At 38.4% G+C, this 25666-nt stretch overlaps 1 protein-coding gene across 2 annotated transcripts in view; it reads right to left on the bottom strand.

Moving 5' to 3' along the window:
* scn12aa (sodium channel, voltage gated, type XII, alpha a) overlaps positions 1-24148 on the bottom strand; it is a 36921-nt gene extending 12773 nt beyond the window's left edge. The window contains exons 1-17 of one of the 2 annotated variants that reach the window (XM_053673722.1): positions 23914-24148; positions 17975-18278; positions 17751-17869; positions 16493-16582; positions 14155-14283; positions 11577-11668; positions 10391-10633; positions 10067-10130; positions 5444-5585; positions 5159-5356; positions 4767-4916; positions 4348-4683; positions 4039-4168; positions 3352-3590; positions 2475-2648; positions 2007-2363; positions 531-956 (exon numbers count right to left, since the gene is read on the bottom strand). In XM_053673722.1, the coding sequence (XP_053529697.1) occupies positions 531-956; positions 2007-2363; positions 2475-2648; positions 3352-3590; positions 4039-4168; positions 4348-4683; positions 4767-4916; positions 5159-5356; positions 5444-5585; positions 10067-10130; positions 10391-10633; positions 11577-11668; positions 14155-14283; positions 16493-16582; positions 17751-17869; positions 17975-18241 (3156 nt within the window). In that variant the 5' untranslated portion in view covers positions 18242-18278; positions 23914-24148. Of the gene's footprint in view, positions 1-530; positions 957-2006; positions 2364-2474; positions 2649-3351; positions 3591-4038; positions 4169-4347; positions 4684-4766; positions 4917-5158; positions 5357-5443; positions 5586-10066; positions 10131-10390; positions 10634-11576; positions 11669-14154; positions 14284-16492; positions 16589-17750; positions 17870-17974; positions 18279-23913 lie in introns of those variants that run through there. The other variant, XM_017495023.3, reaches the window with a different exon arrangement.
* Between the last annotated feature and the right edge of the window lie 1518 nt (positions 24149-25666).

Genomic DNA, 25666 nt, shown 5'->3' with positions numbered 1-25666 from the left:
CCTACACTGAGGAGTTAGTGAATGTTGACCATTATTATGTTTACTCTGGCCTTAATGATTATGCTGGTAAGAAGCTAGGGATGTAGCTGAATGCAAATACATTATTTGGAATGAACAAAATGTGTATCTAAACAGAAACGAATACAGCAATAATCATAGCAATCACACCCAGTTTGGGTTTAAATCTGAATACAGGTACAGATACACAAACAGATACAGATAAAAAATAGTGTAAGATAAGAAGCATAGGGTTGTTGATTTTATGAAAATTTGTATGTCAGGTCTCCTCAAGGGTCTTCTCTTGTCTTCTAAAAGAGATTTCACTTGACACCCCCATCATTAACCAATTATGTTGTAGGGTTTCCCCACAGGGACAAACTGAAGAACTCTTTAGGGTTCTAGACTTGATATGTACTCATTCTCCATCAGTGTAATTGTTCGACCTAATTTATAATGATCTATCGTTTGCTTACATCCATTTCTACGAATGTTAATAAATTCCCACAAAAAATCAGTAACAATCAACTTACTGGATTGTTTATTTCATCTTCTGATGTCTCTGTGCCATCTTCCTCTTCCTCAGGAAACTCCATGTCCGATTCTCCAGGTGCTATCGGAACACATATGTTCAAGCTGGGATTGGTCATGTAGCTGTCCTCCCTTTCTGAAGTGACATGTTTCGCTGCATAACTGCTGATTCTCCCAACAGTCCCATTACATTCAACATGGTTGGTGCCGTGACCCTTCACGGTTGCCTGGGCTTGCTTATTCGTGTGCCAGTGTGTGGCCAGGTTGCCGTTGAAGAAATCCTTGATGACTCCCAGGATCCAGCTGAGGCCAGAATATATGCGTGCAATGGCTATTTGTAGGTTGTTCATCTCACCATCCTCCTCTGGAGCAGACAGGTTATCAGAGCTGAAGGAGCTCAGCAACAGAGCCAGGAAGAGGTTCAGAACCTAGGGACAGAGAAGACAGAAAGAGGAAATGTATCTCGTTGCTTTCTTTTCAGTAAAACTTTTGTTGACAATTACAACAATTCTAACATTGCATAAATTAGCCTGGGAGGAATGGTTCCATTGGGTAAAGGATGCATTAAAATCTATACCTGAAGGCCAAACGTCTCACACCACACCAAGCAAAATGGGCTCTTTTCTTTCTAAGATTCCAGGTAACTAAATCATACTGGTCTGATTCCAAAAATGTCAGCTGATGCTTTATCTTGAATTTACCCACTGAGCACCTATACCCACAAAGATAATGCTACTCAAATCTTCATTTGTGGCCACCATCAGTTGGTCCTTGGACCATTATACATTGACCATTAAATAAAACAGGTCCTTAGAGATGACCCAGTCATAACAAAGTTCTTCCAACCTCTGCACATAAATATCTAGGTACTGGTATCTAGTGCTTGCCACTAAAAACTGGTGGGAAGCCAATGTTCCTAAACCTCTTCTTGCTGGCAAACGTTTGCCACTCTCAATTCCTCATCACTGCACCATGCCATAGATTTTACATTTATGCCATTTTTCACAGACACCCTTATCCAGAGCAACTTACATTTATTTTCTTTATACAACTGAGCAGTTGAGGGTTAAGGGCCTTGCACAAGGGTCCAGCAGTGGCAGCTTGGCAGATCTGAACTCACGACCTTCCAAGAAGTACTTCAACATCTTAACCACTGAGCTGTCACAACCTACAGTTTTTGATTTTGATATGTATCCTCCCTTTGCCCGCCTTCCAAGGCATGATACCTATTCTAGTGGCTGTTGACCAATGCAATAAGAAAATCCCAAAGATTTATTCTTCTCCCTGCCTTGCTTATGGCCTTTAAAACTTCTAAGCTGCACAAACTCAGACAACTTCCAAATCAATGCAACAAATCTATTATGCAAATAGAGATACTAATAAAGTTTGTATTAAAGAAACTGGTTAGGAAATAAAACATCAGTAAAGCATCATGATTGTTGCCATGCAAACATACTAATAATATCCTTTCAACTCACCACCAGGTTTCCAATGACCATAACCAGCATGAAGACGAGGATGCACAGTGGCTGGCCAGCCACCTCCATGCAGTCCCACATCGTCTCGATCCATTCACCGCACAGCACACGGAACACAATCAGAAACGAGTGGAAGAAGTCCTTCATGTGCCAGCGTGGCAGAGTGCAGTCCGTGCTAATCTTACACACGCAGTCCTGGTAGTTCTTCCCAAACAGCTGCATGCCAACCACAGCAAAGATGAAGACGATGATGGCCAGGACGAGGGTCAAATTGCCCAGGGCACCCACAGAGTTGCCGATGATTTTTATCAGGGTATTGAGTGTTGGCCATGACTTGGCCAGTTTGAAGACTCTCAGCTGAAAAAAAAGGATAGATGGATAGATGGATGGATGGATGGATGAGGTTATGCTGAAGTAGGTTTTGCTGGTGTCATTTCTAATAGATTGGCTGCTCTGATGTGACCTTACCAGTCTGAATGAACGGAGCACTGATAATCCCTCAACATTGGACAGACCAAGTTCCATCAAACTCAAGCAAACAATAATCCCATCAAAGATGTTCCAGCCTTGCTGGAAATAGTAGTATGGGTCCAGTGCAATGAGCTTCATTGCCATCTCAGCTGTGAAAATCCCAGTGAACACCTGAAGACAAACAATTACGTACAGAATAATCAGCAACACATTAGCATCCATATCTGTGAATCTGTTTCATTACTTTGGAACAGTACTATGGAATTAAATAGTGAAAAGTTGTTCATTAACATTGCACCTTTGGCCTTTTAATTAAATTGTGCATGAAATAGTGTTTATTCATCTTGTTTTCCTGCCACATTTTCCCTCTATATAAAGTACCAAGAAATCAGTGTCCGGCTACTGATGGCATTAGTCAAAGAAGCAATAATGAGGCCAAGAGTAACTTTGAAGGAGTTAGAGAGATCCATAGCTCGGATGGCAGAAACTGTTCACAACATAACCATAACCCAGACACTGGACAAAGCTGGGTGGCAAGCTATATGAAATCCCATTTGGAATTTGCCAAAAGACATTTTGAACCCAAAGTTCTCTAGTCTGACAAGAGCAACAAAAAAAAGAGCACAATGCTCTAGATTTGGAAGAAATCCAATCACCTTGACAACACATCCCCAAAGTGAAGCATGGTGGTGGAAGTACCATGTTGAGTGTTACCTTTCAGAGGTGCTTCTCTGAATAATCCCATCTTTCTCTGGCTATTTTAAATAAATAAATGCTCATGAAGTAACATCGACATTACTCATAGGTTAAAGATTGAGTTTACACCACGTCCTGAACAAGATGATTCATAACTTTATGTATAGTCTATTCTCACCAGGTTCCCCACACTCAGCATGCCATTAAATTCCTCAGTCATGGGGTAATGCTCCAGAGCCATAAAGAGCGTGTTGAGCACAATGCAGATAGTGATGGCCAGGTCCAGGAAAGGATCCATCACCATGACCTTTACTAACTCCTTCAGACCAAGCCATGCTGGAGAGCACGTCCATATCAGATACTTTTTAGCAAACACGTACCAGCAAGGAGGACACTTCTGATGTGTCTCTTCAAATTCTAAGATATACAAATAAAGGAACATAGTTGTTAATAATTACTGATCTGGACTAAGACCACAAAACCATATACCATCTTTAGATGGCTGTGTGTCTACCACTATCTTGAAGCTGATTTGGGCCCTTTAAAGTATCTGAGAGGCTATTACAAAAATGAGATATATTGACTGCTGTCAGTTACAATTTCGCAATGGGACATGTAAATGATATTCCTACAGAAACATAATATTGTCACAGGCCTTTTGGTCTATACTCTCAAACTAATAGTGACATCATCCTTCATAAATTGCCCTTCGTCATAGATGAGAAATCACAAAAAATATGAAGGAATAATTTGGCTCAAATAAGCAGTTGCCTGCAGTTTGCACAACATGGCTACTGGTTGTCAAAGAACAATAAACACAGACAATGATAAGACTAAAAGAAAACATTAAAAGGTTGAAGCCCACCATCCAATGCATCACTGAAGAAACTGACTGAGCTGAGTTCTCGCTTCATGCAGGGAGACAGAACTTCTATCTTCCCTTGCTGCATGGATTTGCTGACTTCATAAGCATGGTCTTCTAAACATGCCAGCTCCTATTAGTCACCAGAGACATGGTGTATACTTAAGACACATGTTTTGCATTCACAACAGAATATGACTTGTCTCACTTATATACAATGAGGTTATTTTTATAGCCCAAAATCATATTAAATGTTTTCAAAGAACAGTCCAAATAGTGTGTAGTGCAATTTAATAGTGCTGTCCATCTGACCTCTTTGACCTTTTCCATGCTGTGTGCAGGAAACAAGGTAGGCGTGTGTGGGCTGATACCACCAATTGTATTCTGGTCCGGCAAAAGTTCAAGCCGGCCATTGATGGCAAAGCTGGGTTTAACAGCTTGGGAACAGTGGCTCCTAATGCTGCTTGTGCGGCGCTTGTGCCATGGCATCACTGTGGATCCTGCCCGACTCCGTCCCTCATAGAGGACACTGGCTTGATCATCAGCCTCAGAGTTTTTGCGCAGATGGAAAGTGAACACACTGCTATTGCTGCTCCTCCGTGTGCTCAAAGGATGGGAGGAGAGTGTGGCTAGGAGTGAGTGCACAAACTAAAGGAAAAGACAGAGAATGGGGAAGAGTTGAGTGTTGGGACTGCCTTAATAGGAATGGCAGAAATCCGCAGAAATCCTACCTTCTCATCAGGAGGATCATCTTCTGCTTCCTCTGACACGGTTCTGTAGGATCTGGATCTATGCTCTCTGGACTCAGTGCAACTAAATGGTGATGGAGACATCTCTTGAAATGGACGCAGTTCGGCTTCCTTGCTTCGCTTTCCTAATGCCTGGCCGGAAGCATTCAAAATTACTATTTTACATTGCTTCTAAATACTACTGGTGTGATTGTTTCGTAATCAGATTCAAAGACCAGGTGTACTCAGTGTCATCTTATTTATATGGTGACTAAAATATTCAATTAAAGACCAAAGCAATTTATGAGTGTTCACTAAAATGCACCTTATCAGATCCATAGATGCACACTAAATTGTTATATAAACATTTATATACAAAAAACTGTGTGTAATACCATCGGGTCTCTGCGAAGCTGCTCCATGGCCAGCTGGAACTCTCTCTCTTTTTGCCAGGCCTCAGCAATGGTGGCCTGGTTCTGTTCCTCATATGCCATGGCCACTACAGCCAGAATCAGGTTTACCAGATAGAACGAGCCCAGGAAGATCACCAGCACGAAAAAGATCATGTAGGTCTTACCAGCTGAACGTAGAGTCTGCCAGAAGTGAGAGGAGCAGACATAAACTTGAATGACTTTAATTTTTAATCATTGTGGCTTCATATCTGTTCCACTCAGCAATACCTGGTGGTAGAGGTTTTCCCAGTAGTCTTGTGTCATTAGTCTAAAGAGCGCTAGGAAGGCCCAGCCAAAACTGTCAAAACTCGTGTAGCCATAGTTTGGGTTTCTCCCCATCTTCAAACACTCAAACCCATCAGGGCACTTTCTGTATGGCAAAAGTGAGGCAAGACACAGATACACACTCTCAAAATAAGACAATATACCCATCACCCAAACAGGTAAAGAAATGATACTCGACTGGATAATCAATCACTAAGGAAAGAAAAAAATTGCTTATTAATGTTGTCTATACACATGTAAGACCATTGAGTATTACAGGATAAATATTACACCAGCTACTGATTCATTTTGTCATTGGAACATCACACGTTTGAATCCTTACAAGGCCACAGCCATCCATGGCCAGGAGTCCTCACAACACTTGCCAACTGTTGGTATGAATGTATGTGATAACTGTTGGCTTTTCATGTCTTGGAGGAAGTGCATGCTAACCTTGTCCTCCCAGGCTAGTAGCTGTCAAGCAATATGGGAGAAATAGCTAGTAGCTGGCAGTTGGTATTGCCTAAAAAGGCCAGGATAAAGTGGTTACTAAAATGGTTGCATATTATCATATTATCAGAGAAATCCGTAAGCTACGTAGGCCTCACAAGACATCAGCAAGGGCAGGTATTAAGGTTTCAAAGGGATTCTGATAGATACCTGAAGTTAGATGAGTATCTAGTTGCAGATTAACATTTTTCCCCAAACCCAATGCCCTCATCATCCCATCTCTCTGTTACCATGGCAGCATTAGGTATAAGTGACAGGCAGTGTGGAGGGTAGAGTGTGAGGGAAGGATCATTTAGTAATGGAACTATAAACAGCTGGAGAGGGCATGGCCTCAGTATACAGACAGCGATAAATCTTTTAGAGAGAGAGAGAGAGAGAGAGAGAGAGAGAGAGAGAGAGAGAGAGAGATGCACACAAGTTTCTACTGATGTCTGTTCAAGTTATCACCAATATATCACACAGCCACACCCTGGTACAGAGACACAAGGATTTGGATAGGATTGATTAGTTTTTTTATACAAAAAACTGGCATTGCTTCAGTCAGGTCTGTGAAGAGAATGAGAGAATTTGGTCTAAAATCTATGCATTAGTAAAGCTCGGCTCTGTCCAGGGTTGCTATGCAGTCGGACATACTCAGAGTCTCTATAGTAACAATGACCTGGAGGCGGTGGCCAGAGGACACTGTGGCAAACTGCCTCGTGGGAGCAGCCTCTCCACAGTAGTGTGTGTATGTATGCGTCAATGCCAGACGAGAAGTGCTTTTGATTCTCTGATTGCACTGAGCAATTTCATGCAATTTACATGTCCACTGTAATTGGACCACTAAAGTGACCACTTTTTGATTCCTGTGAGATTTTTTGCCAATGCTGATAGCTGGTTCAAATCTAAAATTAACTGGATTAAACAAACTTGATTTATCTACAAGGACAATTGGTTAGACATATCAATATATCAAAAATGTTATTAACATATTTTAAAAATATATAATAATTTAAGACTATTCATTGGTCATGACTTGTTCTTTAAATTCCCAGGACCCATCTGCAACTACACACATTTCCAATTTTTTTTTTACTGTATGAACTGAATAATGTTTACAAGTTACTGAATAATATTTTATTTTTAGATATTTGAAGATAAATAACTACATAATAGGTCAGGACTTTATGTCTGAAGTGCATTATTTTATTTCCAAAATGCAAACTTTGCATCCCATTGTGTATATGGACACACATTTTTGGGATGTGCTGTATATCATCCACTGTATGCATGAAAATTTGTGATTTTATTTAATAGCTGAACATGAAAGACAAGAAAGAGAATTTCCTTTTCATAGAGTACAGTCTGTTTCATAGAAACAGTCTCTGTTATGCTTTGGGAAGCATTTTGCTGTCATAGTTCAAGTCCACTCATTCCTTTAGAGGGAAATTCCTTTCATTCCACTCTTTCCTTTCCTTTGTCTGACTGATACCTTTATCTTATGAGTAAACATTTATTGGAGTAGCCTTCTATCTTCCAGGATGATCCTACCTCCTTCCAAAGGGCATGAGGGCTCACTGAATGGTTTGATGAAGATGAAAATGATGTAAATCAAATGTTATTGCCTTTACAATCACCAACTGAACACCTATGGGAGATTATGGAGTGACATGTTCGATAGTATCTCCTCCACCACCATTAAAATGTAGGGACTATCATTTGGAAGAATTATTAAAGGTAATTTTCCAGAGACTTGAATTTGTTCTGGTAGCTCGGGGTGGCACAACCCCTTACTAAGACACTTCAACTTCAGAGTCGGTCAAGAGGCACAGTGAACAAGGGTGACGATGTGTGTTTGTGTATGCATGTGTTAGACAGAGAGAGATCGAGAGAGAAAGAATAATAATTACTTTTCAAAATTCAAAAAAGAGCCATTAAATTCCATGCCCACCAAAAAAATAGTGATACATCCATCACAGAGCACTGAGATACTATTAGCTAACCCTAGAGAGAAGCCTCCACAGCAAGCTGGTCTTAGAGCTGACTTTACAATCCAAAACATGTCCAGCCAAACCCCAGAGCAAAACCCCAGACAGACCCAATCAAATCATTAAAACACAAAAAGAAAAATATCTAAAACACGAGACAGAAGCAACAGCTCAACATAGTAAATTAGAATGTTATCTGTCCCTAAACAGAGAATATAAATCGGCAGAATACCTGAGCACAGTGACCAACCCTATTCTAAGACATGTCCATGTACAGACTCAGCGAACACAACCTGGCCATAGAGACAGGCAGACACAGACAGACAGACCTGGCTACCAAAAGAAGACAGGCTGTGCTCCCACTGCACACAAAATGAAGTGAAAACAGAACTACACTTTTTAACAACATGCCCTAATTATACATAAATTAGCGAAAACATTGTTTTCCCCATTTCACAACTCATGAAAAAGACTTCGAGCTGATGCAAATTAAGAACAAACTCCCACACCTGCTAGGAGAGATTTCACCAAGCTCAAACCTGGCTGCTAGGTTTGTGAAGTCCTGTCACAACAAAACAGTGGAACAGGACCACCATCCACTCAATAACATCAACACTGTAAACATGCACAAAATGCTCAGACAGATAATCGTGTATTTTCTTCTTCTTCTATAGCTATTATTTTATATATAAAACATTTCATTGTGTGTGAACGCGTGTAAATGTGTATGTCTGTAATTTAATGTTACCAATGCTTTGTCAGTGTAAAGCCTTTTACTATGCCAATAAAGCTACTTGAATCTTGAAATCTTGAGAGAGAGAGAGAGAGAGAGAGAGAGAGAGAGAGAGAGAAATGAACAGTATCCATAATCCCCAATGTTATGCTAGATGGCAGCCATTAACAAACCTACAGAAGAGCTTAGCAGGACCAGATGTGAGTTTAGAGGGCAAGTCCTCCACACAGCAGTGGCTATGAACTGTGAGTTAATGCTGTCTAGGGTTGAAACATTTGAATCCATCCCCACAATCATACATGAGAAGAGGATGACGCACAGTTCACATTACTTCTATGTGCAATATGTTACGCACACCCTCTACATGCTTTTCTTTCCCTTATGCTGCTAAGATAATTTGCAGGACATCTGTTTGTTTCTTTTTTTTCTTTATAATCAAAATAGGAAATCTAATGGATGTTTTCCTTCTAGATATGAAACCCTTTAATTGTATCCAATCCTATTTATTTATTTATTTATTTATTTTTGCTAGAACATCGTTATACATATTCCAGACCATGAACGACAGCTTTCTGTGTTAACCTCAACATGCTTTCTGCTTCTGGTTCTGTTCAAACAGAGTCAGATTTGTAACAGTATAGACAGTGTTTTAACTCAGATGCGTATTGAATTAGCTCTGACAGCACAGACCTATTTGAGAGGCACTGGGATTTATGGCATTATCCGATTAAAAAACACCCACTGTTGCTCTGATCACTTGACTGCTCTTTGTTTCGTAATTTAGGATCTGTTTGATGAATCTGTTTTTTGGTGATGGTCATTAAGGTGAACGTGTGTGTGTGTGTGTGTGTGTGTGTGTGTATATATATATATATGTATATATATATATGTATATATATATATGTATATATATATATATATATATGTATATATATATATATATATGTATATATATATATATATGTATATATATATATATATGTATATATATATATATAGTGTGTGTATGTAGGTGAACTTTTTAAACAGGTGTATCATACGACATGTGGAGGCTTATGGGTATGTTTGGTACCTGTGCATATCCAATGAAGAGTATTTAACTGAAAACTGTCACTTACTATATTTTAAAGGGAGCTTTAAAATACAGTGTGTGAACTGTACACAAAGTCAACATTTAAAGATTTTCTATACTATCAACCTAATCTAATGTAAATGATAATGCGAGAATCAGCTGACTGAAAGAGAAAACGAACAAAAAATGCTAATTGAGACAAATACCCAGGGTAAAATTAAACTGAACAGGGAACACCGAATAAGTGACACAAGTATCACCAAAGCTCAGATACTGGCTCAAAAAAAAAACAAGTTCTCACATACCCAGAATCACTGCTATATCCACATATTAAGGCGTCCTTGGCTCCTTCGATTTTGTAGAAGTTTTCTGAGGAGTAAGCGGACAGCACATGTAATACCAAGAAAAAAGTCTTTCCTGTAAGACGTCTATCAGGACATTATTGACGTAAGATGATGAGATGAGAGGATTTTCTCACTATCACAGATTTCAACCTAAATTGCTATATACTAACATATCGATTAAAACTACATTTTGTTAACTCTGAATACACATAGCATAACATAAATACAATCGAATAAGTCTGTCTGGGTAAATGCTATAGCAGAGCATTTACAGCTTCACTGTACCTTCACTGCTAATGAAGTCCTTTATGGAGTGCCAGGTCTTGTTGTTACAGAAAAAGCTTCCATTTCCTGGGTATGTGGAGTTTACACAGTGAGCGGTGCTGCGAACACATTTCTGCCGTAGGACACCCATGAAGAGCTGGAGACCAATCAGAGCAAAGACACTAAGGCAGAAGACAGTCAGGATCATCACGTCTGCTAGCTTCCTTACCGACTGGATCAGAGCTCCCACAATGGTCTTCAGACCTGGACAGGCACAATGCAACAACATGTATGTAAACTTGTGTACATGGATTAACTCTGACTTCTTAGTAACTGCTAACTCAGACCATTTATTTAAAGTTCATAGTAGACAATATAATCAAATGTTTGATGTGTGGTGGGCTAGGAAAAGCCTTCGTATGGTGAAGCGTTCCTGAACTGGACATACCTCCATCACAATTAAAGTTTAAAAAAAAGAAAAAAATTACATTTAAAGATTCCATTCGAACTATGGCGCAGGAGCAACGTAGACATTGTGACAACCAGCATCTCATTACGAACTGAACTGATTAAGTTTATATCTGTGATGACTCAAAATAAGGAGATACCAGGGTTCTTCCTCCTCAACATGTTTTTGTGCATTCTGAGATCATTTTCTTCTCCGAACAGTTGTAAAGAGTGGTTATTTGAGTAACTGTAGACTTCCTGTCAGCTCAGACCAGTCTGGTCATTCTCCTCTGATCTCTCTCATCAACACGGCGTTTCAGCCTGCAGATCTTCCGCTCACAGGATGGTTTTTTGTTTTTAGCACCATTCTGTGTAAACTCTAGAGACTGATACACATGAAAATCCCAGAAGAACAGCAGTTTCTGAAATACTCAAACTAGCCCATCTGGCTAACAACTATGCCACAGTCAAAATCACTGAGATCACATTTTTCCCCATTTAGATGATTGAAGTGAACATTAATTTAAGCTCTTGGCCTGTATCTATGATTTTATGCATTGAGCTGTTGCACATGATTGACTGATTAGATAATTGCATGAACAAGCAGATGTACAGTTGTTCCTAATAAAGTGGTTGGTGAGTGTGTATTCAGTTTGTGGCACCCAAACATTCTTATCCAGATCCACTTTCGGAGCAATGTCTGCTAAGTATAGTGTATGGACTGTATGTGATTCTATCAGTGGCGTACAAGGGCTCTTACCTGGGATGACGGATATGGTTTTTAGGGCTCGCAGGACTCTGAATGTTCGTAATGCTGAGACATTGCCAAGATCCACAAACTCTGTCACATATCTAAACAGAGTGGAAATCAGATACAGGTCAGAGCTAGCCCCCATCATCATTGTAATAAGCATTTGAAAATAATGAAATGGCCAATCTAAGTGCAAAATGGGCTCAGTAAGACTTACCTTACTGACTCCAGACTCAATATTTACCTTTCCTTCTTAGCTAAAGTGATGGAAAGTGTGGTAGCTGCACTATCATGGTCCCCTAATAATCCCCATCCCTGAATTGGCTACATCACTCTCTCCTCTCCACTAATAGCTGGTGTGTGATGAGCGTTCTGGCGCACTATGGCTGCTGTCTCGCATCATCCAGGTGGATGCTATACACTAGTGGTGGTTGAGGAGACCCCCCCAATAAAATGTAAAGCGCTTTGAGTGTCTAGAAAAGTGCTTGATAAATGTAACTGTACCCTTCCCTGAGGCTGGGGCTCAAACTTCTACCTTTATCCTAAAGACTAGCTAAAGTCCATTTATGCGGCTTCATTTTTTTGTTATAGGTACACCATATCCACGTTCACATGTGAAAGAGAGAGATATTTCAGATACAAAAAATGTACCTTTGAGGGTACCACCCCAGCAACAAGGAAGGTACAGGTAAAGGTACAGATTAGTACTAATTTTTCTGAGCATGTTCCTCATTGTATATGACTGAGTATCTTCATTTGAAAATGGTGTCGATGATGTGGCTCTTAACACACATATAACTGATATTAGTGCAGCTTTTAATATTATAAAACATAACATGCTTCACCGAAATGAGTGGCACAGCGTGATAGTGACACAGATTGTTCACTGCACCTGTCAGTTAAGGGGTTCCTCATGGGTTAGCTCTTGATCCACTTCTCTTTATGACAATGGATTTAGCTTTGACTGCTATGCTGATGACAGATACTATATGTATACTATGTAGCACCAACTCCACTACCACCACTACCAGCACTCCACACCAGGAATTGGCAACATAAATTTCATATCTAAAGTTCTTAAAAAACGAAAGTTCCTTATTATATTGAATGTCATGGTGGTGCAGAGGGTAGCATTGCTGCCTCATGACTTCAGGATCCCCAGTTCAATCCTGAGCTTGTATGATTGTGGAGTTTACCATGTTCACATGAGTATCCTTTGGGTTGTCCAATTTCCTCCCAAAAAAATGCATGTAGGTGGATTGACTATGCTAAATTGCTTGTGTGTGTGTGTGAATGTGTGTGTGCCTGGTGCTTTGTCATGGACTGGCGTCCCATCTGAGGTGAATTCTGCCCTCTGCAGTCCTGAATATCCAGAATAAAGTGCTTACTGAAGATGAATGATTGAATGAATTAAATATACCTTAATAATACCTCAATTATACCTTAATTACACCTTATCTTACCAATGCTGAGAAATGTCTTCATTTTCTCCCATACTGATTACCCTATTTCTTTTTTTTTTAATCTTCCTAATAAATCACCCTCATTCTCTTCCATTTATACTTCTATTTTCTACACTTTCAAGTCTTTTTAATATATTTTTGACAAAGCTCTTGATTCTTAGAGCCCTCCTGGTACCTTCAATACATCTGGCAGTTTGACTATAATCCTATTCATTAGACTTTCTCTATAGATGGTTGGCCATTCAGTGCTATTGCTCCAAACATTGTTATGCTCTATCCCAATCAGCACTACTCTTCTCCATCTGGTGTATTTTTAAGCGACTGAAAATCAAGTTCAAAATTCGCTGCAGTCAAAATTCCAAAAGCTCAAAAGAAGGTTTCTCATAGTTATAAAGTGGCTATAATTATTGAAAAGATCAACTATTTTCTATTTTCTATTGTCTCCTCTTTTTCTGTCATTCAATGTCAATGTCATTCTCTTCTTTCCTACCATTTTCTAGCAGCTAATCCACATCTCTAATTTGGTCAAGCTTTAATGCTGCATATGTAGGTCATCTGAAAAATGGCTCACTGGCTACCTATTCTCTCTCTCTCCCTCTCTCTGTCTCTCTCTGTCTCTGTCTCTCTCACCTCAAATTCCCGCACACTCATATTTTTTTACTCTCCTTTTCTTTCTGTAACAAAATTGCATTATGTCTCTCAGTGTTGCCATTATCCACCTCTCAGTTAACCATCACTCACTCATTTCAGGCTGTTTTTTTTTTTTTAAACTCCTTTACGTTTTCCTTTTTTGTGAAGTATTCTTGCATGCCGCTGCCCCCGTTTTGTGTAGGTCACATTTTTCAGCACAACTGATGGCAATAACGACTGTTATTATGTTAACAGCCATTGTGGTCAAAACTGCAATGAATAATGAAGGTCTTCAGAATTACATTTTGAGAAGGTATTTTTGAGTGGTAGTATAACATTGTGTGATATGAAGTATGCAGTCCTTTTCTCTCTTTCATGGCACCACCCTTCAGAATGGTTAAACCTGAACCATTCTGGATATGCTACACAGTTATTTAGAGATTTAGAAGCAAATAGGAACTTTCTATAGAGTATAGAGCATGAGGAATACTTACGCCATAACAATGACACTGAAGTCCAACCAGTTCCATGGGTCTCTGAGGAACGTGAAAGGTCCAATACAGAATCCTCTTGCCAAGATCTTAATGAACGACTCAAACGTATAAATGCCAGTGAATGTATATCTGAGCATAAATAAGGCAAGACAGAGGAAAACATAAGGCAGACATTACTAAAACATACTAAAATTTTATGAGCTGGCAAAATGGGATGAGTAAACTAAATATAGCAGACCAGAGTGAAATAACTAGCATATTCATATATTTCTATACAAATTCTGCTGACAAATTTTGTTTATTTATTTATTCTTATGAATTCCTTGACAATTTGTATGTTTGACGTTTTATTCTATATCTGCCATTCTTTTCACATATTCATTTTATTAAAAACACCTAATATATCACTCTAAAGTAGATTTATCAAGTGAATTCATTCTTTTTAAAGATTCAGAGCCTTCTTTTTAAATTATCTGAAGCATGCATGAAACATGTCTGTAATATCTCTCTCTTAGTAACTTGGAAGGTGTAAGGAGCTATGTTGGGTGCTAGCAAATCAGCATGCTGCATGCCCAGTCACATTCTCTTCCACCTCATCTGCATGCACATATTCATTAAAGGTCAATACATGTTAGGCTACATATATAGCAGTAGGCACTGACTAGAGCAACCATATCAATCTTTTGAAAATCGACAGCACAGCACATGCCTGTAATACAATGGAAATGTACTCGGGGTGATTTATATTCTTTCATTCCCACCAGCCGAACAGCAAGCACATGCACTTCCAGGCAAGACACTACAATATTATATTTTTTAAAAATAGATATCACAATCAATTGCTTATTATTATTATTATTATTATTATTATTATTATTATTATTATTATTATTATTATTTTGTATTGGAACATTTTCAAAAAGTAATATTTACTGTATTTATGCAAATGAGGCTTTGTCTAATTTCCAGAACTTCCGGTTTGTTGGAAAATCATTTCTTTATTGTTTAACAAATAAAAAGATTAGATTGTTAAAAATGGTCATTTTTCAACATGAAATATTACACAAATGCAAATGATTGATAATAACCCATTAAATATGCACATTTTGAGCAAATCCTCTGTAATATATTTCTCAATATGACTTTGAATATGAATAGGAATAGGAATGCAGGTCATCTAGAAAGAGATTTTTGGTTCTGAGTATAGAAAATAATATTTTGAGGAAAAGAGTTTTAAGAATACTATATGACTTCATATGTTTCCACCCTAGTAAGAGATTTTTATATGATTTATAAAGGAAATGGGTAGAGACAATTTACGTTTTTTTTACACCCATGTCCACTGCATTACGTTCCAGACAATGCAGTGGACACGGGAGTAAAAAAAAAAACACAACCTGTTAAATAAACACTTTTTAAAATACCGTTTTGATAAATTTTGATATTGTTATTACTACAGTTTTAGAGAAGACATATTACATTTCTTCTTGTAGTGCCTTGACTGCAAGTGTATTTTTTTTATAGTGTATTATTAAAAACCTCTAATAGCAAATGTCTGGCAAAATATCCTACATTCACCCATTTGTTTACAGAAGAAATGCACAAAAAAAAAGTTGATCCTGTTTTTTAAATAGTAGAAAACCTGCTAAAATGTCCACACCCTCTAAAATGACTGACATTAACGCTGTTTGGATCGTATTTCTACTCACTTGATTCATTCACTTGATCGAGTCATTTTGGATAAATATATTAATGCGTGTAAATTATATCAGAAAGTCATTTACTGATTCACTCTTTCAACTGATATCATAATCCTTTAATGAGTTATCGTTAAAGAGAAAAGCTGGTGACCACAGTGTTTAGTGGCATGACAGCAAACAAACACACAGAAGTTTCATTCGAGGGCAGCATTCCAGTTGCAGCACACGATGCAGTGAAAAAAACATCTTACCGAAACAGGATCATCCAAGCAGAGCATCCCATTGATGAAAACTCAATTTAACATTACAAATAACATTTTAATCAAAATATATCGTCTTTACTTAGTCTTAATTTTACTGATATGTCTGACATTTTAAGGATTGTGTTGTTGAAAACCTCACATCTGCAAAATATGTTTGCAATCTATCCTACTAAACACTAAAAACTTTTTATTACTGCAAAAACACACAGATGACTGTTTAGTATCATGTCTATACTGAGATATTTACAGCATCCTTTCCCAGCCGTGCAATGTTGTCTGTTTTTGTTTTTTTTGTAATTTATCTTACGTTTGAATTAAGTCTCAATCTCAAGTATGAAACAGGAAAAAAAAAAAACGTGTAATGTAATTACTCACTCCAGATACTTGGTCCATTGCGCAGGGTCCGACATGGCCATAAAGAAACAGTTGGTCAAAATTGTGCACATAATGAACAAACTAAACAATGTATAGAAAAGTTAAGGAAATTAAATAAAAAACAACAACAACAACAACAACAAAAAACTGTCACTTATTAAGTTATTTATCATACGATTATAATGGCAGCAGGAAGTTATATCATTTCATTTGACTCCAGCTCTTCAATTTGGGGTATTTGACCTTGTTTCAGACCTTCGGCGTTATCAAATTACAGGTAAAAGCAACAATAAATTTCCTGTCTTGATGTAAACTCAAGAGAAATCTTTGAGCCAGTGGGATTTGAGGATTCAGTAAGATAATTCTAGCCCTATTTGACCTATCTGGTGTCCTGTTCTCACAGAAATACAAAGCTGCAAAGCCTCCATCTGTGCAGAGAGATGAGAATGTGTATTAGCACAGGATGGGCCGGAAAAAAAAAAAAAAAAAGGTTTTGAAAGTTCAGGATGTGCATGTTCAGGGAAAAATGAAGAGGCTTATAAATTGGCTTTAGATGAATAAACCAGAAAACATTTTTCACAATAAAGTCCTCACTTTTTTTGTTATATAGTATGAAAAGCTTCTCTTTTTCATATTAGACTATGATTTCAAACTTCCTAAAGTACCCAATGAAGCTTAACTCATTTTAATCAATTCCCCTTCTTCTATTATTGCTAAGCGATGAAAAAAAAATGTGTAGATCTAGTGTTGTGCATCATCAGTCCTATGTCACAAAATTATGGATTATGGATTCAATTGTACCAAAATGAGGAACGTTAATAAAGAGGTCAAATAGGAGTAATATAATACAGTATTCAGAACAAGCTTTCGCTTCCCTGGATTTATATTTATTTAGTCATTTTCATTTTCATATATAATGTCAGAAATTACAATATAACGCTGGTGGGATTTATTGAAATATAAAATCACAAAGGTGATCTTATTGCAGCAGTTAGCTTCACACATTTCTTACTGAGTATGTAGGGGCAAAGACAGTAGTTCAGTTTTGTTGGCCTAGGTGTTTTGTGAAGTAAAAACAAGCATAGTGAGTGCTGTGTTGAAACATAAAGACTTTTTTTGTTTTAAAGTTTCAAAAGATCACATCATAGTTTTTATGGAATGCATTACCTAAATTGAAGTCCATTTTTGCATTCTATTACCCAATAACAATTTCCTATTCATACAGTATAAATCAACATAAATGCCAGGAAAAGGATATGAATGGACAAGTATCCTTATGGCGATTCTTCTGATGATGTGAAACGGGCTAAATATGTACAGGGCCGACGTGGCATTGAAGCGGAAGATGGCTTTCCCTTTATTTAGCACAATAAAGGTCTACCAAGAAAGACAAGAAAACAATTTATGAGCTAGCAAAGTTTCATTAAAAATGTGAACCCAATAACAGTAAGGGAGATTTTAATGACGGCTAATTTAACTCACCTTTTGATTGTTGAAGTAAAAAGGGTCAATGTCTTCCAGTGGGACTCCTACCAGACCTGCAGGAATATCACCAAAGATTCGAGGAAGCACCTTCCCAGCTTCCAGGTCTGCTTGGGCTTTGGGATGCTCTGCTTTCGCACAGGACTCTGGGGAATCCTTGGAGTTCTTGGCCTGCTCTTCTGCAATCCTGTGCTCAATGCCCAAAAGGGACTCGAGAGTGAATGGGTGCAAGCCATCCGAACCCACTGGTAGCAGTATGGTCGCCATCTTTTCATTCTGATTGTCCTGTGGATTTTACTCCCATCTGAGAATATGTTTCAGAAAGAAGAAAGAGATTTATTGCTTTAAAGATTGCTTGATAGAGGATTGTTTAAATTGCATTTAGACTCTTTAAATGCGGAGTTTGGCAAGACTACAACTCCCATGGTCCTCAGTCCATCACATCATCATAATACCTGCAGTCACGCTCCTATCCTAATGCACAGCACCCAGTAAAATGGTCAGTTTAATTAAATGAGACAAAAAAAAAAACTTTACAAAAGTATCTGTTAAAAATGATTTGTAATAAACCAATCATTTCAGTTCACCTAAGAACAAGGGCCCAAGCACATTCTGACCCGACCTCTTAATGACAGAGGAAGACCAGATGCCACTGAGACCATAAACATGTGCTTCCATGATGTACTAAATTTCATGGCAATATATCAAGCCAAAGCTGAAATACTGACTCACTTTCTATATTCAGTAGCAAGTTGAAAATGGATGCCTAGCTTGTTTGTTAACATCAGATCATTTGCTAAAAGAAAATCTTTTGCCAAATTTGTTGTAAATACGTAAAAGCATTGCGGTCAAATGCCCTCATTTCCTGTTTCGTGACTTCAAATTTGTTTGCAAATTATGGATGAACTGTGTGTAGTCCTGAACTGGCCAAAAAATCTCAATTCAATACAACAGAAACATTAAACATTACCTCACATTGCCTACGGAAACAACATAGCCAGGCAAGGTTCTAGTGCTAAATGCTTTTGGCACATAGTGTTATTATTCCAGTGTAATATACAAAAAAGTTGGGACAGTATGGAAAATTCAAAAAACAAACAAAATGCGTCATCTGAAAATTCTATTCACCCTGTACTATATTGAAAACAGATCAATAACACATTATTTGATGTTTTACTTTGTGAATTTAATTTATGTTTGAAAATATACACTCATTTCAAATCTGATGACTGTTGTACACTCCAAAAAGTTGGGACAGTCTACTGTTTACCACTGTGTAACATCACCTTTTCTTTTAATAACATTTATTAAGCGTTTGGGCGCTGAGTGAAGACACCAATTGGTTAAGTTTAGCAAGCAGAATTTTCCCCCATTCATCCATTATGCATTTCTTCAGCTGCACAATTGTACGCGGCGTTCATTGCCTTTTTTTGCGCTTCATAATGTGCCACACGTTCTCAATCGGAGACAGGTCAGAACTGCAGGGAGGCCATGCTAGCACCCGTACTCTCTGCTTACACAACCATGGACTTGTAATCTGGGCAGAATGTGGTTCTACATAGTCCTGCGCTGGATGGCAGCATATGTTGCTCCATAACGTGTACATATTTTTCTGCATTAATGATGCCTTCACAGATGTGCAAGTTATCCATGCCATGGGCACTGACGCACCCCCATACCATGACAGATGCTGGCTTTTGGACTTGATGTTGATAACAGCTTGGATGGTCCTTTTCCTCTTTGGCCCGGAGAACTGTTTTGTCAAAACGGCTGTTTTGTCCAAAAACTATGTGAAATGTCGACTCGTCGGACCACAAAACATGATTCCACTGTGCTACTGTCCATCTCAGGTGAGACCGAGCACAGAGAAGTCAGTGCTGCTTCTGGACAGTGTTGATGTATGACTTCTGCCTCGCATAGTAAAGCCTTAACTTGCATCTGTGGATGCAGCGGCGAATGGTGTTAACTGACAAAGGTTTACCGAAGTATTCCCGAGCCCATGTCAGGATATCCATAACAGACTCATGACGGTTTTTAAGACAGTGACGTCTGAGGGATCAGTTATCACGCACATTCAGAAGTGGTTTCAGCCTTGCCCTTTACGCACCGAGGTTTGAACAGATTCCTTGAATCTTTTAATTATATTGTACACTGTAGAAGGTGAAATGCCCAAAATCCTACCGATCTGTTTTTGGGGAATGTTGTTCTCAAAGTGTTGGATTATTCGCTCACGTATCTGTTGGCAGATTGGTGAGCCTCAACCCATCCTTGCTCTTGAAGGACTAGGCCTTTTTTGGAGGCTCCTTATATACTATGATTAGACAATTGCCTCACTTGTTTCACATCACCTTCTTATTTCAACTCATCACATCGCTATTAGTCCTAAATTGCCCCTGTCCCAACTTTACTAGTAGTGTTATTGTAGCTATACAATAAGTTGCTTTGCAGATATTTTCCCAGAATACCAGGTGGTGTACAGTACTAACCTTTTTTTTCTACTTTGCTTTGCCGTTAACATTGTCCTTCTCAGAGGGTTAATTATATAGTTCGAAATGACTCCACACTTCACTTGAATGGGTTCCTTATAGGAAGTGATTCATTTCCTTAATTAATCTTAAGATGAATAAACCAAAACTTTTTGTCTCAGACATGCTAACCTAATTCCTACCATACAGCTGTTCCATAATAATGGGTTCCTGGAAGCTTTTTCCCCCCTTTATTGAAAATGGTTTATAGAGTGCATTAGTGCGTTACGTACAAATAGGTAGAGCAGGTAAAATATGAGTAAGAGCCACATCATTGGGCGTGAAAAGAAGTACACTGACCTTTCTGTTCCTCTGCCCACTCATCATTCTCCTACTAGTATTCCAAATCAGATTTCAACTAATTTTTTGTTTAATGTGATTAATTCCTAATACCATTATATAAGCCTGGTCAATTTAGTCAGCAGCCGGTGCACCAATGTTGAATCTGACATTATGGATATTATATACATAATTTTACTTAATTAGACATGAAAGTTTTGTATTTAACATTGGGAGATTCATTCTGCAATTAACACGGTGGAAGGAATGGAAAGACTTCACCAAGAGGCCAGCACCAACAACCAACCAACATTAAAATTTCTCACAGAAAGTAGGACAAATAAGCACCTTGTATACGAGATTAAGAACAGCAGCCACCTCTGCGTTACAGTTCACAACAAAGTCGATTTTTTAATTCGCAGGCTACAAAATAAACTGTAGATGAAGTGCTTTTTGACTTTATAGCTTGTAATGATCCCCTGGAGTCCAAATATTTTATATTTGAATTTTAGATATGATTATCCTTGTGGTTTATAAACCTTTGGGATATAAAGTATAATACACCTTTACCCAAATAACCCACTAAACCTATAATTTATCATTTCAGTCAGTATACAGAATAAAAATTACGTTTCAACTCTGTGTGTGTGTGTGTAAGTGTGTGTACCTGCTGCCGCATTGATGACTGTTAAACATTTTAAAATCTCCAAATCCTTCTATTTTGAGAAAATCAGTGCCTGCTTAGTTAGGGGATTTTTGTGCATTAGTTACTGATCCCTCTCTGGTTTTGTGACTGCTGTGTGTGTGAAGTTTGCCCCACTTCCCTTAATCTGTTTGACTTTATCTTCATCTGTACTATTTTTCTCTCTATGTTTCCTTCATGAAGCATATTAGTTGTGGAATAGCTATTTGCTATGGAAATGTCAACCAGATGCCTGAACTTAATATGTATTCCATATTGACTTCTGTGAGGTGATTTGTTGTTCTTGACACAAATTTGCTGATCACGACACCAAATTAAACGAAAGAAAGTCCCAAAAGTGGTAAAGGAGTTAATCCGACCAGTAAAAGGTTTTCTATAGAGGTCATAGATTCTGTTAAAATGCACACTAGGCGGTGGGAGCTAATCCATAGGAGCAGGTGGAGAAGAGCCCCAGCACATATCAGCCGTTCAGCAAATGAACTCCAGACATGTTAAATTCAGTTGAGATACTAATGACCTCTTTTTGTCATTGTTTTTTGCCATTTTACAGATATAAGCTGATGTTCCATTGATTTACAGCCCCAATTCCGAAAAAAGTTGTGATGTTTTACCTAATCAGTTGCATAGTTTTGAAGGTAAACGTTTATTTTCAAATTTATGCATGCAAGATGTTCCAAAAAAGTTGGGACGGGGCAATTTAGGACTAATAGCGATGTGATGAGTTGAAATAAGAAGGTGATGTGAAACAGGTGAGGCAATCATTTAATCGTAGTAGATAAGCAGCCTCCAAAAAAGGCCTAGTCCTTCAAGAGCAAGGATGGGTCGAGGCTCGCCAATCTGCCAACAGATGCGTCAATGAATAATCCAGCACTTTGAGAACAATATTCCCCAAAGACAAATCGGTAGGATTTTGGGCATTTCACCTTCTACAGTGTACAATATAATTAAAAGATTCAAGGAATCCGGTCAAATATCGGTGCGTAAAGGGCAAGGCTGAAAACCACTTCTGAATGTGAATGATCTCCGATCCCTCAGACGTCACTGTCTTAAAAACCGTCATGAGTCTGTTATGGATATCCTGACATGGGCTCGGGAGTACTACGGTAAACCTTTGTCAGTTAACACCATTCGCCACTGTATCCACAGATGCAAGTTAAGGCTTTACTATGCGAGGCAGAAGCCGTATATCAACACTGTCCAGAAGCAGCACTGACTTCTCTGGGCTTGGACTCATCTGAGATGGACAGTAGCACAGTGGAATTGTATTTTGTGGTCCAACGAGTCGACATTTCACATAGTTTTTGGACAAAACAGACGTTTTGACAAAATAGTTCTCCGGGCCAAAGAGGAAAAGGACCTCTTTGGTTGTTATCAGTGTCAGGTCCAAAAGCCAGCATCTGTCATGGTATGGGGGTGCGTCAGTGCCCATGGCATGGATAACTTGCACATCTGTGAAGGCATCATTAATGCAGAAAGATATGTACACGTTATGGAGCAACATATGCTGCCATCCAGCGCAGGACTATGTAGAACCACATTCTGCCCAGATTACAAGTGCATGGTTGCGTAAGCAGAGAGTGCGGGTGCTAGCATGGCCTCCCTGCAGTTCTGACCTGTCTCCGATTGAGAACGTGTGGCACATTATGAAGCGCAAAATAAGGCAATGAACGCAGCGTACAGTTGCGCAGCTGAAGAAATGCATAATGGATGAATAGGGGAAAATTCTGCTTGCTAAACTTAACCAATTGGTGTCTTCATTCAGCGCCCAAACGCTTAATAAGTGTTATTAAAAGAAAAGGTGATGTTACACAGTGGTAAACAGTCGACTGTCCCAACGTTTTTGGAGTGTGCAACAGTCATCAGATTTGAAATGAGTGTATATTTTCAAACATAAATTAAATTCACAAAGTAAAACATCAAATAATGTGTTAATGATGTGTTTTCAGTTTTTGGGGTTTTTTTGCATTTTACATACTGTCCCAACTTTTTCAGAATTGGAGTTGTAGTTGCCTTCCTAGATGTTTTCTCCTCACTGCCCCATATAGTGTCATTAAGTTATTACTGCAAAGATGGGAACTGCAACAAGTGCTAATAGATTCCCAGTGGGACAGGAATCACGCTGCCCAATACTCAGCGGAGGAGCAGAGGACAGGTCTGAGTTTCCCAAAAGCATTGCAAACCAAAAGATCGTCTTCACTGGGAGCGAGAGTGTTCAATGTGATGCTCACGCTATCATTTAATGATCATCTTCGTGCTAGATGTTTTTGGGATACCCAACCCAGGACAGTTCAATTCAATTCAGTTTTGTTTGTATAGCCCTTTTAACAATGGATACTAGCTGCGTTTACATGGACAACAATAATCCACTCTTAATACAATTAAGACCATACTCTAATTAAGAAACTACCATGTAAACAGCAAGTTTTACTTACCTTAATCTAATTAAGGTCATAATCTAAGTAAGCAATAATCTAATTAAGACAGGTGGAGTACTCCTGTTTTAGTCGCATTATGGACGTGTAGTAGTGACATGTAAACACCTTAATCACATTATGAACGTCGTGTGAGAGTTTTCAACGCATTTTGCGACAGGACACGATCACAGACGGCAGTTTTACGTTTTACGGCGAACAAGAGAGTTCGGCTGTGTCCCAATTCGCATACAGTCCTACTATAGGCCTGTAGTGGGGAAAAGTACATGTATCTCGGCTACTATATAGACGGTAACTACGCGATTTGGGACACACCCACCGCTTCAAGCAGTTGTCTATTTGCATGTACAGCATGACAAATAATTAACTGCACTTAAAGCGTTCGTAAAAAAATAAATAAATAAATAAAAACACCCAAAACTGTATACGGTACCATAACGAAGACGAACTGTATGTTGATACGTGAAATTCTGGAGGGATGTCGGACGGCGTGGCGCGGTGACGTAATGACGCGGGCTGTTAATCTAATTATGTTCTATAACATGTAAAACGGGAACATGACAGGAGTATTCTAAAAGCGACTCATGTAATCACCTTAATCACATTTTACTCAGAGTAATGTCAATAATTAGATTATTGCTGTCCATGTAAACGTAGTCATTGTCACTAAGCAGCTTTACAGAAATATATAAATTCCAGATATACATTTTAAATTTATAAATTTATAAATTTATCCCTAATGAGCAAGCCAGAGGCAGTGGTGGCAAGGAAAAACTCCCTGAGACAACGTGAGGAAGAAACCTTGAGAGGAACCAGACTCAAAAGGGAACCCGCCCTCATCTGGGTGACACCGGATAGTGTAATTATAAATAATTCCCTTGTATAACTGTGTACTACATGGTTAAAAATGGCAATTGTGTAATTCATTATAGTTTAACATGAAGTCTACTTTATTGAATTTATCAACTGTTCACTGATGGAAACGTGGCACTTGCAGTCCTAAAGCTATCATGGCAACTGTAGTCCTTTGCCGTCGTAGCAAATCTGTTCATATCAATTGCAGTCCAAAGCCATTTTCAGGGTTTCTAAGTGTATCTTTAGACTGTCCATAAGGGGCCATCCTCATCAGCAGCGAGTAATTTCCAACTGATAAGAACTCCAACAGTTAATGTGGTTGCCAGGTTGGGCAGAATTCACATACTCAGCTGCCACCAAGATCATATTTTATAGCAAATACTACACATTAGATGAAAAAAAAAAAAAGTGCAGACATTGTGTCTATGATGTACAGAACCATTTCTATTATCGCAACAATTTGGGACAGGGAAGAAGAGGATTATAGAGTAGATCATTTTTGTACAACAGAAATGTGTGCGCACAACAGTGATGTTGTTTTCCATTAAACAAAATAAGAAGTAAATTTAAAAAAATAAGTCAGTTGTATCTCTCTTTTCCAATTCCCAAAATGTTGAGGCTAGTTAATGCTCCATTTTATTGTTTTATTTGAATAAAAGCTATTTGTCCCTGTTTGTGTGTGTGTGTGTGTGTGTGTGTGTGTGTGTGTGTGTGTGTGTGCATAATATTTGATCTTTTTAAATACGTTTTCCATTAATATAGAGATCTGTGAAGTTTTCCTCTATGTTGGTTAAAGCCAATATAGAAGATGAAAAGCTTCACATGTTCATAAAAAAAACCAACTTGCACATGTTCACACAGTGTTCACACCAAATAACTAAATAAACATTTCATTTTC

This window comes from Ictalurus punctatus, chromosome 20 (genome assembly GCF_001660625.3).
Source record: "Ictalurus punctatus breed USDA103 chromosome 20, Coco_2.0, whole genome shotgun sequence".
Taxonomy (NCBI): domain Eukaryota; kingdom Metazoa; phylum Chordata; class Actinopteri; order Siluriformes; family Ictaluridae; genus Ictalurus; species Ictalurus punctatus.
Note: the sequence above shows the minus strand (reverse complement) of the source record. Positions and strands in the feature narration are given on the sequence as shown.